Raw genomic sequence first — 14,853 nt, 5'->3', positions numbered from 1 at the left:
GGGGTGAGAATCAAATGGAAGCAAAAACATTTTAGAACAAGCCATTAAAGTGTGTGAACCACAAATGTAAAGGGAGGGAGAGGATAGGCTAAATTCACATGGGATGGAGGGAGAATAGGCTCATTCAGAAAGCAACATGCAAAGTCTCATAATAAACCCAAATCGATGACGAATGGTGTGTCATGTAGCGTTTTGGTTTTTTTTTGCAAGCTCATTTTCAGTATAGCCCAGGCGATCAGATTTCCAGTGAAGGATTCATAGGGATCCCACATGACGCTCAGAGCTTGTTGAAGAATTCAGCAGTAGCAGCATCGCAGTCTGATGTGCAACCTCTCCTGGACGTTAACCCGGAGACTGTCCAAAGCCAGCCGATCACCATCTCAGGCTACATGTCTCACACACACGAGAGAGACTTCCCCCCCTCCCTACAGAGTGCAACGTGATGCACACCACTAAGGTAGGGGCGCAGGCAACTCAGGCGTTTTATAATCATGCAGTATTTTAAATTAAACTTAACAACCATTTGCCTCTCAGTTCGGGGAGGAGGGAGGAGCTGTTGCGTGCAACGGGGAGGCTGTGTTTTAATGTTTTGGGAAGATGTTTAAGGATTATTCTGTTTGGGGGATATTAGTAGCTCATGGTATCTATTTTCTCAGGAGCGGGATTGCTAACCCACAACCCTGAATCGTTGGTTTGCTAACTGCAGTGATACTGGGTGGAGTTGGGACACAGCGTCATTGCTTTCAGCTGAAGCCACTTGAATTCTTTGTTTTTTTTTTCGCCCCCCTCTCTCTCCCTCTTCCTCCTCCCCCCCACCCCCCTACTTCTCTCTACGCCTCCTCTCTGTGTGAGAGTCTTTTTTTTGACTGGTAGAATCGAAGCGAACGGGGACTGGATGGAGGGCTACTGCAGAGAGCGGCTCCTGCTCAGAACCACGCCGACAGCAGACGCTCCGTAAGCGGGGGAGAGGTTGCATATAGACCCGCTGGTTGACAGGAGCCTGGGGGGAGGCGGGTCTTCCCCCAGCCACCAACCCCCAAAAATCTACACATGGATTAGCTTGTTCAACAACTGTCCAATTTCCAATGGGCTTTTTATTGGAAAGAGAATAACTGAGATCGAGAGATTTCATTGCAAATCTCCTCACATAGAGAGAATACAAATGCAGGTGTAGGGCATGTTTCTCACCAAGCCTATTGCCCTGTCTATAATGACTGCTGATCTTGCCATTGGTGTACATTAAGAGGTGCCTTTCCCCCCTCCCTTTAAAAACTTAGTTGGATTGCAACTCCGGAAAGCAGCTGGGAAGTTAACGATGATCTGCTCAGGGACAGCACTGTACACCTTGTGGAGATGGTTCTGGTGGACAGCCGTGGACTGCGGAGTGAGCTCAGCCCAGGAGCCGTACGCCACTCATTCCATTAGGATCGACGGAGAACTCACCTTGGGTGGCCTTTTCCCAGTTCACGCCAGAGGGCCCAAGGGGACGCCCTGCGGGGACCTCAAGAAGGAAAAGGGAATTCATCGCCTGGAGGCGATGCTCTACGCCTTGGACCAGATTAACAACGATCCCGACCTTTTGCCCAACATCACGCTGGGGGCTCACATCCTGGACACCTGTTCTAAGGACATCTACGCTTTGGAACAATCTCTTACTTTTGTCCAGACTCACATTCAGAAGGATACCACAGATGTAAGGTGCACTAACGGGGAACCCCCCATCTTTGTCAAGCCGGAGCGGATAGTTGGAGTCATTGGGGCATCGTCTAGTTCTGTGTCCATCATGGTGGCTAAAATACTGAGGCTCTTCAAGGTAAGGAAGAAACCACTGTTCTTTCTAAGATGTAACCCCCAGTCTTGTCTCACTTCCAGTGGAGAGACCTCTCTGTTACAGTGTAACATGCGCCGAAGCTGTTGTCACTATCTCACTCTAGAATGTGTGAGCTTTCTGAAACAGAACCAGATTGAGTCATGCTGGCCTTTTAGTTTGCACCCTGAATATAATCCCCCTCCCAATATTCATCCAACTCCTAAGTGACGGTAAAGTCAAGGGATTTGCCCTTCAATTTAAACTAGTTCCTGTAAACGGTGTGGGATGTGTGTATCGTGGTGAAAAATTCAGATATTCACATACGAAATGAGCGAGTTGAAAGCTGCATTCATTCATGTATATAACATGACATAAAGGTGGCGATGTAACCGAGAGGACACTTTCTATAAAGTAAGGCAAACCCTGTAGTTGCATATTGAAGGAAGATTATGAAAGCTGTTCTGATAGTTGACCATCACTGCCTCCGCTTGGGGAGAAGCAGGGTCGATTTCAGTTCGAGTGTTGACAGGAGCCCCCTTCTTCCACATGGAGAAGGCTGGCTATTTGAAAAGCGCCTCTCTAGGGCTCACCGTCAACAAGCTGGCGATTTACTGTCCCAGCTGTGAGCCCGGCCCCAAACTGTACCGAGTGGTCTAACTCCCGCACTGGCGAAGTAACCAGCAGCTCTGAGTAGTGAAATAGTGGAAGCAATCATCTGGAGCTGGTGTTGAACAGCGCAGACTGTAGGCAGCACACTACTGTCTGAATCTAGACTTGAGATCTGTTAAATATTGCATGCAAATATTTTTAGCAGCCCGGCCCGTGACTGGTGTGTTCACGCCAGTATCTGAGCGAATATTGTGGCGGAGCTATGGGCACTGCTGGGTGACCTAGGCTGATGGCAGGGGTGTGGATAGGTTTACATTATGTAACAGGGTATCTGTATCAAACGCTGCTCACCGACCGACCACCCCCCACCCCCAAACTTGAATCATCGATTCCACAATATCCCTATAGGGATATTTGGTAACGTTCAGACCCACACCTGACGCCTCTTAAATAGCAGGACTGATCCAGCCAGGGAGGATGCGGGGATGCCCCCCGCCACCTGAGATGAACACACTGTAGGATTCGCCCTGATTTTTACTGGGATTTTGAGTGTTAATCTTGAAGCCGTGCCTCTTGCACATGTCAGCTGTAATGTGAGCGGATTGAACACAAGGCGAATGGGAGACTGACACTCAGGACTGTGAATACCGGGGGAATATTAGCAGCAAGGTGTGATCGGGAAGACGGAAGCACAGCCCGTTTTAAACGCTTGGGGGCGGAGTATTGAGACAGTTATTTACATTGTGGTCATTTTTTTAAAAGTGAGTCAGTGTCGCTGAGAGCTTTCGATCCAGTGTGTATGATAGTCTTTGCTCCCTTGTTTTAAAAACCCGCGATAGGTCACTTTTCCTTCCTTTGATCCTCCAGACTGGGTTACACAGACAAAAATCTGTGATCTCCTCCTTGAGCGAGTTGCAGCCCAGGATTTAGAGGAGAGGGGGAATTGAGCACTCCAGTCCCTCTGACTCTTCGGGAGTGTTTTCCCCCTCCTACAGATGCTGCCAGACCTGCTAATCTCCCGCTCCCCACCGCCCCCCCCGGCACTTTCTCTTCCTTGTTTCGGATTTCCAGTGGATGGCTTGAGGTTTTTTTAAGTAATGTATGGACTGCTAGTTTCCCTTGCTAATTCGGCTGCAGAAGTCACCCGCTCCTCGCTGCAGTGTCGGTAAACAACGGGTTAACCGCAGTGTTAGAAAGTGAGGTGCCTGTTTCTGGGTAAGCATTCCAGCGTCTCCCCGACCCCCAAAGGGAACCGGAGTAATAGTCCACCTCCACCCCCACCCCCTGTGCAAGGCTTTGCACTGACTCTCAATCACATGTGAACAAGGCTGTCTCGGCTCACCCCTGGGGAATATCATTCAACAGTAAACTTGTTCATGAAGATATTCTTAATGGATTGCTGTGATGAATGAATAAAGTCAAATATTTTTAAATATATTTGCGACATTTTGCCTCCCTTTTTACACATGTTGCTGATTTCACATCCTCCTAGTCTGCTATCAATAAAAGACCAAGTCACTCTAATCCCAGATGACCGTAGGCTGCTCTCCCTTAGAGAGAGAGCTGGCTGGTGGTGCTTTAACCTGAGGATCACCACACCTCGGGCAAGGAGCGAGGTTGAGAAGGGGCTTTTATAAAAACCATCCACTCTTACGATCCTCCTGCACTGATCCTCCCCACTTGAGACTGGCATGGTGATTTGGGCTTCAGATCCCTTTGTGTGTTTACTGGCTTAATTCCTCCTCTTTTCTCCCTCGTTTATATAACCAGGAGCCGTCAGCTGTTCTGGTGTTCTACATTTTTTTTTGAAATCATCATATAGCGAGGGAAGATTTAGTTCTGATATGCGCATTGTGATCTCAAGTACATTGTTCAAAAAATGTTTATGATGTTGCAATTCATTCTAGCCAGAACACGTTTACTGACCACTTCCCTGTTCTCCCGGTTGGCCAATGCCTTAGAAACCATGTCATAATTTAATATCCCCACTTGCATTTTGTGGAGGAGAATTAACTGTCATTTGTTTTGGACCAGAATTTCATCTGGACCAAGCTGTCTGATCTAATGCATTTTGGTTTTCAAAACAAACATCAGATGACAATTTTGTGCGTGGGGTATTAATCACAAAGTAGAGCTTGAATTAATTGGTCTGGTGGAAGTCCATGTTTTTTGAGGGGTGGGTGGACATACTACCCATGTATCAGTTGCAGGCTCCCAGTTCACTGGCAACCTCAGGGTTAAGTTAGTCTTGAACATAATGTTGATTTAATATAAATGGTTCACTCGCTGTAATTCCTGAATGCAGCGAGTAAAGCTGGAAGGTTAGCAGTCAGGCGAATAGAATTTATTTTGAAACATAATTAGCTTTGTAAGACTGAAAGCCTTGGTAACATCTCAGTAACATTAAATGCTCCTTACAAAGGGATCTCTAAGATCAATACGTTATACTGTGGCTCTGACAGCAGGTGCCTGTTCTTTAAAAGAAATATAAATGAACGTACTTGGATTGAAAATGTCAGCGATATTCCCAGGAAATGATTGACCGAGTCCTCCTCTGAGACAAACGTCTGAACAGGTGATGGGGAATATCTTTTGCATGCAAAATCTATCAACACAGGAGCCTTGAGATTCTAAACAAAAACTTTCATAACTCGAAAGCCAGACAAAACCTGTAAACTGTAGCATCTGCCAGTGCATTCTCTGGTACTCTGCAGCTCCCTGAAGATGCTTCTGAACTGCTTGGTTTGCTGCTGTTCCACTACAAGGTTGTTTCGGTTTCCATTCCCAAAGCTGTCCTGCTGTATCAAGCAAGTACGCGGGAGTTGCTGCAGCTGTCACAATGAATGACAAAGCACCTGAAGTGTGCAATCGTTTTACTCTTCTCTAGCACAAATAGTGGCTATTAAGGGAACAAAAGTGGGAAAATGGAATTGAGGTGAAAATCAGCCATGTTTAATTACAAGCTTGAGGGGCTGAATGGTTTGCTCCTGTTTCTATTTTCATTGGTGATTTGTGTGTTGCAAACTGTATACTATCACGCCTATGCCAGGTGTGTTGGTGTCAGGCAATGAGATCTTGAGATATCACTTTAATAAAAATCTTGGAATTGTAATCATGACCTCAGGACATCACCAAGTATCTACAGCCAATGAAGTACCTACAATGTCATCACTTGTGATGTTGGAAATACAGCAGGCACCTTTTCAGCAAAAGGCAGCAATCTAATGAGCTGAAAATCTGTTTCTTGGTGATAGAGCCATAAATTTGGAAAGGAGGGGGGCTTGGTTGGCTAGATAGTTGGTCTAGATTTGGATTAATGCTAACAGCCATGGGATTCAACCACCATTCAGACTGAAGCAGACTTGGGGCCCACGTCTGCATCCTACCCTGAAGTAAAAATAATCACATCTGTTTACTTGGAAAGTTCAAATAATGCAACAGGAACTCTTAACATCAATGTGAGAGAATAGATTTGATTTAACATCTTGCCTCTGTTGTGGCACACTGCTGGTATTGTGCAGGGGTGTTGGCATAGATTTTTACGCACTAGTCTGTGGCATAGAATTAACACTTGCGTAACCCCACCCCTCCATACTTTGTTCTACAGCCTGTTCCCAGTGCTGGTCACAGCAACAGTAGCCAGTTGTTAGCCCTGGCACATGTTTTTGGTTTTTACCTGTAGGTCTGTGAACATTTAGTCTGGCTATGTGACAACAGTGAGTTGTTTATACTGTTGGCCTAGGCAGAATCATCACCTGATATCAAAAGGTCTATGAAGAGTTGGCTGTACATGTGCAAACAATGTAATAGTGTCAAGGCTAAAAGTATGATAACAGATATTTGTTGTATTTTTGCACAACAGTGAGCTAATGTTAACATAGTCAAAACATTTGGCAGAGGATGAAAAGTGAAAGTATGCAAGGTCTAATTTGGCATTGCATAACTGACATAGTTTGGGTTGGTTCACATTGTGGCAAATGGGGTTAGCCTAAAGCACCCTAGAGCATTGTGCCAACTAAGAGCAGTTCCAATTTGAGTTAAATCTATTCATGTCATCATGAGGGAAAGTGGCATCTTGATGTAGTTTTGCTGATCTAAAAACTGGATCTTGTAAATTTTGTACCCTCTTAAAATTATCAGCCAGTGTTTCTAACTATGCAGAGCATCCCAGATGTTCTGGAACTGGGTTGAATTGTCTGATCTTCTATAACAGCTGAAGTGCAATGGCTCGTATGAACATTCATAAGCTGGCAAAGAGACACAGCTCAACCATGCTTATGGATTTTTGGTGTAGGGGGTGGAGAGTCTGATGAGAACCAGCAGTAATGTCTCATTCTAGCAAATAACCTGCCCATACTTGTTCGTGCACACACAAGTAGGCAGGTGAGTGATGTATCGAAAGTTTACTGGCGCCCATAAAACAGCCTGGCCAGAATCAACACCATTAGGAATGGAAGGGTGAAAAAGTGGAGTGGGTGGAGGAAGGGACAAGAACTGCAGAATTGTCAGCAGTTTCTGAGTTATCCTAGCAACTGTAATATACTCCTGGTTTGTTTCCAGCTCAAAATGATCAACTGTCAAGTTCATTAGGGAAAATTCTCAACCTTGTCTGAGCATCTATGTATATATTTTTTTACTATACAATTTTTGTACCTTTTTTTGAGGGGGTTATCATGGTTAACAAAGTGAGGCGGAATAAACAGTTGAGCTGAAATTTTTGTCATCCCAGGTAATCGGTATAAGAAACAGGAAGGGAAAACATTGGCATATTTTGCTTAATGAGCTGTCATAGTGTAAAATATATTGTGTCTGCACCAACAAATAGAGAAGTGGGTTACTTTGTCATTATAAGTATCAACAAATGCAAACACGTTTTATAAATGGCTATGAACTCTCTCTAGCTTTGGCATCTGTACAATATGCAAGGAAACCATTGTTTGAAAAGAATGGAAACGTGTTCTGTTTTGGTCAGAATAAATGTTACTTACAAAATGTATTCTAGTGATTATAGGTCCAATGGAACCCATTCCCACTGCTCAAAGGAGGGCTGAATCATTTCAAGAGTCAAGATTCTCCTTGCATATAAAATATTCCTTACAGCTACCTGACATTTATTTATGGTTGGATATCATTGATTATGGTAGAAACTCCAAGGTTGGTGAAAGACGCTGACTAATGAACATCGGCTCTAGGTTCATTCACAAAAAAAGGAAAGACAAAATGCATTTTTTCTATCACTCCTGCTGTCTAACGGTCTTCAATAACTGTGTCTGCTGCCTTGTTGCCTTAAATGCTCAATCACTCTTCAGGATTTAAACCATTCCGAGTCCTGTTCCAGTGTTCAGGAGCCTCCTGTTAAATTCAAGAGGGTCAAAATGCAACAATTGTTTGCGTGATTGCATTCCTCTAGACGTCATTGGCAGGATTCGTCAAATAGTTTAAGGAGTTGATGTCACTTAGTGGTCAAAGATCAATGCTGTCCACACTTTGATGTTCATTATATTGACAGGCTTTCAAGTTGGAGACATTGAATCTTTTTTATAGCATCTAATTGAAGTGTCAGGTATGTCTCGATGCACAGCTGGATATAAGATTGTACAGAATCACAGTGTTGCTCATAGCTCAGCACTGCGCTGTGATACCAAACTCCCCAATTCCTTTCATGTCCCCAGCGTTGCTAGCTAATCTTTACAATGTGAAATTGCCAATGATTTTGGAACTGCAGTTGGATTATTAAGCTATGCTATTTTAAAACTTTGTGGTTTGGGCCTGGTGGGGGGTTGCAGGAATTTGGAAGTTCTGAAATGCTTCAAGTTCAAAATTTTAATGGGTAATGTAGGAAAATCATTTGTTTAGAGATCCTAGGGATGCCAAGCATACCAATAATAATTCCCTTTTTCAAATTTGGTTTCAATTTGCAATCTTCTTCAAAGAGATGGGTCCCTTTGGATGTCATATACTAGGGTTAATAAAGCTAGGTCTACAGTGGGTTCACATTACTGCTGATGCTACTTTTTGGAGTGTTCTGAAATCAGCTGATGGGATGAAGGTATTGTTCAGCTGTGTCCTGTATCAGTTTGGACAGATTGAGTTCATCTTTTTTGCGAGCTCTTGCAGAAAATTGGCCTGAATTGTGTACTAATTATTTCAGCCTGCTAATTTTTGTCAGAAAAGTTAGGAAGGTGAGTGAAAAATACACGCTGTTGCAGTGGGGATGCTGTTTGGAGTCAGGCTAAATGAGTTATAATGTCTACCTTAGTGTGATAATTAATTGATATGAAAATATTTGACTGCTAGATTTGGGGGAGGCAGAGGGGGGAAAGGGAGCAAAGAAAGAACAGGGTGGTTTTAAAGCACCTTCTCTTATGAGGGCATCCAAAAATGCTTTAAAACAAGTGAAGTACTTTGGAGTTATAATCATTCTGGTAGTGTGTTATGGTTCACTCGAGTCTAAGTTGCTGTAGCAACGTGCATTTTTATGTACACGTTGTGATCTAGTGCTATCTATAGTGATGGCAGAGACTGCAACTTACTCCCACATGACTGATCAAGGATCGCTCCAATTCTTGCCATCAGCATGGGTTGGAAGGATTTGCAAGTTGATATGCAACTTGTTTGACTGTATTATGAATGCACCTCCCTTGGCTGTCAGGTCCTGGGGCAGGACTTGAACCCTCAGCAAAATCCTACAAAGTGTGCTCGTGACCAAATCTTCTGCTTTACTGTTGGGTTTTGTTAATGTTTTCATTCCTTCATAGGATGTGGGCACCACTGGCTGGGCTAGCCATTACTGTCTGACTCCAATTGCACTTGAACCTAATGACTTGCTATGCTATTTCTGAGAGCGTTTTAAGAGTCAAACACATTGCTGTGGATCTGGAGTCGCATGTAGGCCACACAGGGAGGGAAATTTACCACCTTTACCTGAAGAGTGAACCAGAAGTTGTTATGACAATTGACAATGGTTTCATCCATCTGCCATGGTGGGATTTGAATTTTAGTCCCTAGAGCATTACCCTGGGTCTCTTGGTCAGGATGCTACCAAGAATGTCTGTCTGCTCCTCTTCAAGTAATGCCACAGTAGCTTCTATTCTCGCTGAAGAGAGCAGATGGAGTCTTGGTTTCATACCAGATCTCCCACCCATCTCCCCCAACCCCCACCCCCAATTCACCCACCCCTTCCTCCCTTCCAAAAAATGCATCACTCTACACTGGAGTAATCTCCTTAATCTCATGCTCAGGTCCTAAAAGTGAGACTTGAATCTACAGCCTTCTGATTAAGAATAAAAAGTGTTACTACTTGTTCTTTTGAGAGCATGAAATATCCCTTTCTAAAAATAAAAGCTGCCACTTCCATATATCTAATGTTGCTGACTGGAGTATATGGATTTTGAGACTCGAATTTATGGCTGCACCACCATTCTATCACCAGTACCATACTATTACAACCAGCATCTGAATCAAAATAAATGAAAGTGAAGGGCTGTATTTATCTCTCATCATGCATTGACTGACTTTAAGCTCCAGCTGTCTGGCTCTATTTTACTGTCCTGAAACCTACCATGTGGCATAAAGAAAAGACGAGAGGTATTCTTCATTGCCGTTGGTCATCTCACAAAGAGTAAATCTGTTAAGTATTGTCCTTGACCTTAAAAATAGGAAGGAATGCTCACTCCCGTTAAAAGGTGACTGGTTCATTTTGACGTGCAATTGGTTAAGTTATAAAACCGAGTGGTGCCAGGAGGTGTTCACTGGATTAGGTGATCTTACTGGCATGCTAGGGGTATGACTCCCTATGTACCAATCTATCCAGTGAACAGACGTGGCAATGATCTTTCCTCGATTCCCAGCTTGCCAACCATTTTACTCTGGTCAGTGCGGTGAAGTGTCATGAATCTTGCCACACCTGTGGAATAGTGCTCCATCAATAGTCTTGGTTTTGAACAACAAGAAATGCAGAATTTTGGCTCACTTAGTATTCTACTGGTCAACCTAGTTAATATTTCAGATGGCATCGTTCTCTCCAAATAGCAGTTGAAGTCCCAGGATTTCCGTGAACGTTCAGAGCAGGAACAGGAGTAAGGCAAGGGAGGGGACGGCTGAAGAATCCTCCCTGGTGGTATAGCATACACCAGAGACTTGAAGATAAAAAGTGAGAATGGGAGCAGGTGAAAGAGGGATGCCTGCACTGAGGATGGGTGTGTGGGCAAGACTTGGAAGATGCTTGGGGGGGTGACAAGGAGGGGAGGGACAAGAAGGGCAGCTAAAGAACTTTCCTGTGGTCGCAATCAACACTGGCGACAACGAAAGGTAAGACTGGAGGATGGGAAGAGGAGCTGGAAAGTAGGGAAAGGTTTTTAAGTGCGAGGGGAAAGACCATGTGGATGTGGGTCACAGCACACAGACTGGCAGATGATGAGTTTTAAAGTCAAACTCTCAGCATTAAAGTGACACATCATCACAAGGTTAAAATGAAAGTCCAGATGAAATGGTGACATACTGATCCCTTTTTTTTTTGGAAAAATTGGGTAGGCGTTTTAACATCTCAGCAATTTAGACCTTTTTATGCGAGAATGTTTTTCAGTCAATGCAAATAGTAGGGAGGGTTTATCGAAACATATTCAGTTTCTGAGCCCTCAAACCTGGGAAGTTCTGATCTAGGTTGCTAACTTCAGGGCTCATGAGATAATATTCCTTTCCCAGAGTAAAACTTTGTGAAGTGCTTTGCACTATTGACAGACAAGATTTGATATACAAGAAGAAATTAGCTCCAAGTGACCAAAAGCTCGGTTGAGCAATTAGATTTTAAAGGCTTGGAGGAGAGAGATGCAAAAATGTTTAGAGAGAGAATTCTAAAGTTTAGGTATTTGACAACTGATCAATGGTGGGTAAAGGTGGGCAGGAGGATGCATGAATGATTAGAAGGGGAGGACTGCAGATCTCTGGGATGGTTTGAGGTGGGGAAGTTAGGAAGGGACAAAGCCATGGAGTGAATTAAACTTCAGGATGCAAATTTAAAATATAGCCACACCAAAGCCAGTAGGAGTCTGCAGCCATGGGTAATGGTTGAATGGAACCTGATGCTGAAGAGAGAGAGGAACAATGATGGAAAAATGTATATGATCTTCTGAACACATGATGGCTACTGATTTGTAGAATAGTTTTGTACAAAGTTGATTATAAGTGACTTGGAACTCCATCATATAGCCAATATGGGGAGGCAATGGTCTAGTGGTTATTATTACTAGACTATTAGTCTAGAAACTCAGCTAACGTTCTGGGGGCCTGGGTTCGAATCCAGCCGTGGCAGGTGTGGAATTTGAATTCAGTAAAAAAATGTTTGGAATTAAGAATCTACTGATGGCCATGAAGCCATTGCCAATTGTTGCAAAAATCCATCTAGTTCCCTAATGTACTTTTTAGGGAAGGAAATGTTCTGTCATTACCTGGTCTGGTCTATGTGTGACTCCAGAGCCACAGCAATGTGATTGCCCAAGAGCAGTTGAGTATCAATGAGGGATAAGCAATAATTGCTGGCTTGCCAGTGAAGCCCACGTCCCACAAATGAACAAAATAAAACAGATGAACATGTAGCACATACATTAAACTAGGCATCAATTCTCACTCTAGCCATTGTGTGGCTCATCCTTTTTGAACAATTAGTAATTTCAGTTTCTAAGGGAACAAAAATTAAGTGAGCAATATCAGACAAACTCTGGCTAATTCCCCAAGGCAATTAAACAGACTGCATGTTTACTTATGATGCATCACTATACTAAAGCAAACTGCATACTCCTAATGTGCCCCAATGACTTTTCTTCAGATGCATATAGTTTCCACAAAATTAATCTTTGATAATTAAGATTGAAATGATGTCCTGGAAGATTAAAGTTAAAGTTTATTTATTAGTCACAAGCAGGCTTACACTACAATGAAGTTACCATGACAATCCCCTAGTCACCACACTCTGGCACCTGTATGGGTACATGAGGGAGAATTTAGAATGGCCAACTCGCCTAACCTGCACATCTTTGGATTGAGAGGGGAAACCAGAGCACCTGGAGGAAACCCACACAGACATGGAGAATATGCAAACTCCAGTCACAGTGACCCGAGTTGGAAATTGAACCTAGGTCCCTGGTGCTGAGAGGCAGCAGTGCTTGCCACTGTGTTGCCCCAAGATTGAGTGAAGAGCACCTTCACACATTTGACTTAGTAAATGAGATTACAATAAATGGGAATGCTGATAGTGACAGGTGCATTGTCCTATGTATTCATGACAGGAACCTACTACTGTACAGTTAAGGTGTACATCATGAGTTTTTAGGTCTAAAAAGAAGGAAGATTCCAGGCTTGAACTATCATTTGTGCTGAGTGTGAATTGAAACTGGGATGCTGAGTGGAGGTATTGCAATTGGTCTCTGTACTCGTGCCAGGATCCTTGATCTTGGTGGTTGTTGAATGGTCCCTATTGCCAAATAAATGTCTCTAGATATTGCACAATGTTTGTAGCTTAAAAAATGTCCACATCAGTGTTTTTTCTTGTTGCTTGAACCAGTGTTTATGCTACTTACAAACATCCTCCCACAACTCTTCATCTAACCCTATCAGTGTAACTTTTTACTGATTTTGCTCTTTGTGCTGATCTAGCTTCCCCTTAAATTTTCATTTAATTGAGGCCTTTTTCTGCAAGCACTTAATTTGATTGCAGGATTCCTATGATTTTACTTGAATAAAGAAGGTTCTTCTGAATTCCTAAGGATTTATTAATGACTTGCTTTGGCTCTTTTGTTCTATGGAAGCGTTGGACTCGCTTGCGAGCTTTCTCTAACTTATGGATCCTAATGCTTCTGCCATTTTGTAATATGGGGAACAGAGCTGTGCCCAGTACATTTTGGTGAGGGCAGGCTTAAACTTGACCATGGCACTTCTGTTACTGATTTGCTTGACGTTTGATGCACGTGAAGAATAGAAGGGTTTCCATTGCCCTGATTTTGAGTTGGCACCTTGAAGAGAAGCGTGCATATAAGAGTTAAGAATGTTATCGCTCTGCTGATTCCAAATCACTGGGATTTGCTCGGAAAATTGCTGAGTCTGTTACAGTTCACAGAGCTTTAATTCCAACCTTGCTGCTAAGCTGAAAAGAAAATGACATGGCAAGTTTAAACCATATATAGACTGGAGCTACCTGAAGTACTACCATTTCATTTGCCTTGGCTGAACAGCATGTTCAAAATAGCCTCTGGCTGATGTAACAGTGCCTTGTGCTGATAAATGTGAGGGATTTCTTCACCTCATTAGCATTACTCCAGTTGCAAGATGAGATTGAAAGATGGATGTTATGTACCAATTACCTTGGAGGTGTGTTTGCTTGTGTCAAGGATCAAGGGTGGGAATCGGGGTGGAATTATTATTGGCAAAAATTACTTCATTCTTGGATAAGCATCTGACAGCAAACACAAACCAGACTGAAGTCCTTTGCCAGCTTATTTGATAATCACTCACGGTTTTAATTATGTTGAGAGGGATGAACAACTCCAATTAAATTGGTAGGAAGAAATGGGAAATGAGAAAAGGCATTTTTCTCTGTATAGAAAGACTCCTTTTACACTCCCATCTAACAGGAACAGAATCATTGCTGGATCTTGCAACCAGAATGATCAGAACAGAGAGAAGTTAAAAGTAAGAGTATCTTTGTATGTGATGGCCACTTACTAAGGCTAAAGGTTAGGATGGGAAGTGGTACAAGCAGGACAAAGACTAAGGTATTGAATAGATTCAAAACAGCTTGTATGGCATCTTCAATATAGTAAAATGTCTCATGGTGTGTCTAGGAGTATTATAAAACACAATATGACACTCAGTTATGGAGATATTAGATCAAGTAACTAAAAGCTTGGTTAACGTACTATAGATTTTCAGGTGCCTTTGAAAGGAGGAAAGTGGGGTTGAGAGATGGGAAGAGGGTACTCCAGAGCTTTTGGCCAAGGCAACTGAAGGCATGTCCACCCATTGTGTGGTCGTTAAAATTGGAGATGCGAGTGAAGTCAGAATTAGATGAGCTGTGGGAAATTATAGAGATGGGGGGAGGTTGTGAAGGATTTTTAAACAAGAATTGAAATCAAAATGTTGCTTGACCCAGGAGCCAATGCAAGATGGTTGAAAAACAAGATTTGGTGCACGATAGGACACGGGCAGTAGTCTTGGGTGGCATGTGGGTGACCAGCCGGGAGCGTGTGTGTGTGTGTGTGTTAGCCCTGGATTTATCTGCTGCAAGGGATAAGAGACTCAGCAGGCGATGAGCTGAGATCACTCAAAAGAGCAAATTAAGAAGAAATGAGATTGGAAAACAAAGACAATTAGTGGGAACTCATTAATTGGAAAATCAATGGATTTTAAGAGGAATATCTTGGCCTTCATAGCGAGGGGGATTG

The 14,853-nt window shown here is 43.1% G+C and overlaps 1 protein-coding gene across 1 annotated transcript in view; it reads left to right on the top strand.

Moving 5' to 3' along the window:
- The first annotated feature begins 868 nt into the window (after positions 1-868).
- Positions 869-14,853, top strand: part of LOC145339565 (metabotropic glutamate receptor 7-like) — a 699,067-nt gene continuing 685,082 nt past the window's right edge. The window contains exon 1 of the mRNA XM_080184058.1: positions 869-1,813. Coding sequence (XP_080040184.1) covers positions 1,316-1,813 — 498 coding nt within the window. The 5' untranslated portion in view covers positions 869-1,315. The remainder of the gene's footprint in view (positions 1,814-14,853) is intronic.

The sequence above is a fragment of the Carcharhinus amblyrhynchos genome, chromosome 3 (genome assembly GCF_965287045.1).
Source record: "Carcharhinus amblyrhynchos chromosome 3, sCarAmb.v2.hapA, whole genome shotgun sequence".
Lineage (NCBI taxonomy): Eukaryota > Metazoa > Chordata > Chondrichthyes > Carcharhiniformes > Carcharhinidae > Carcharhinus > Carcharhinus amblyrhynchos.
This window is presented reverse-complemented; position numbering and strand designations above follow the sequence as displayed.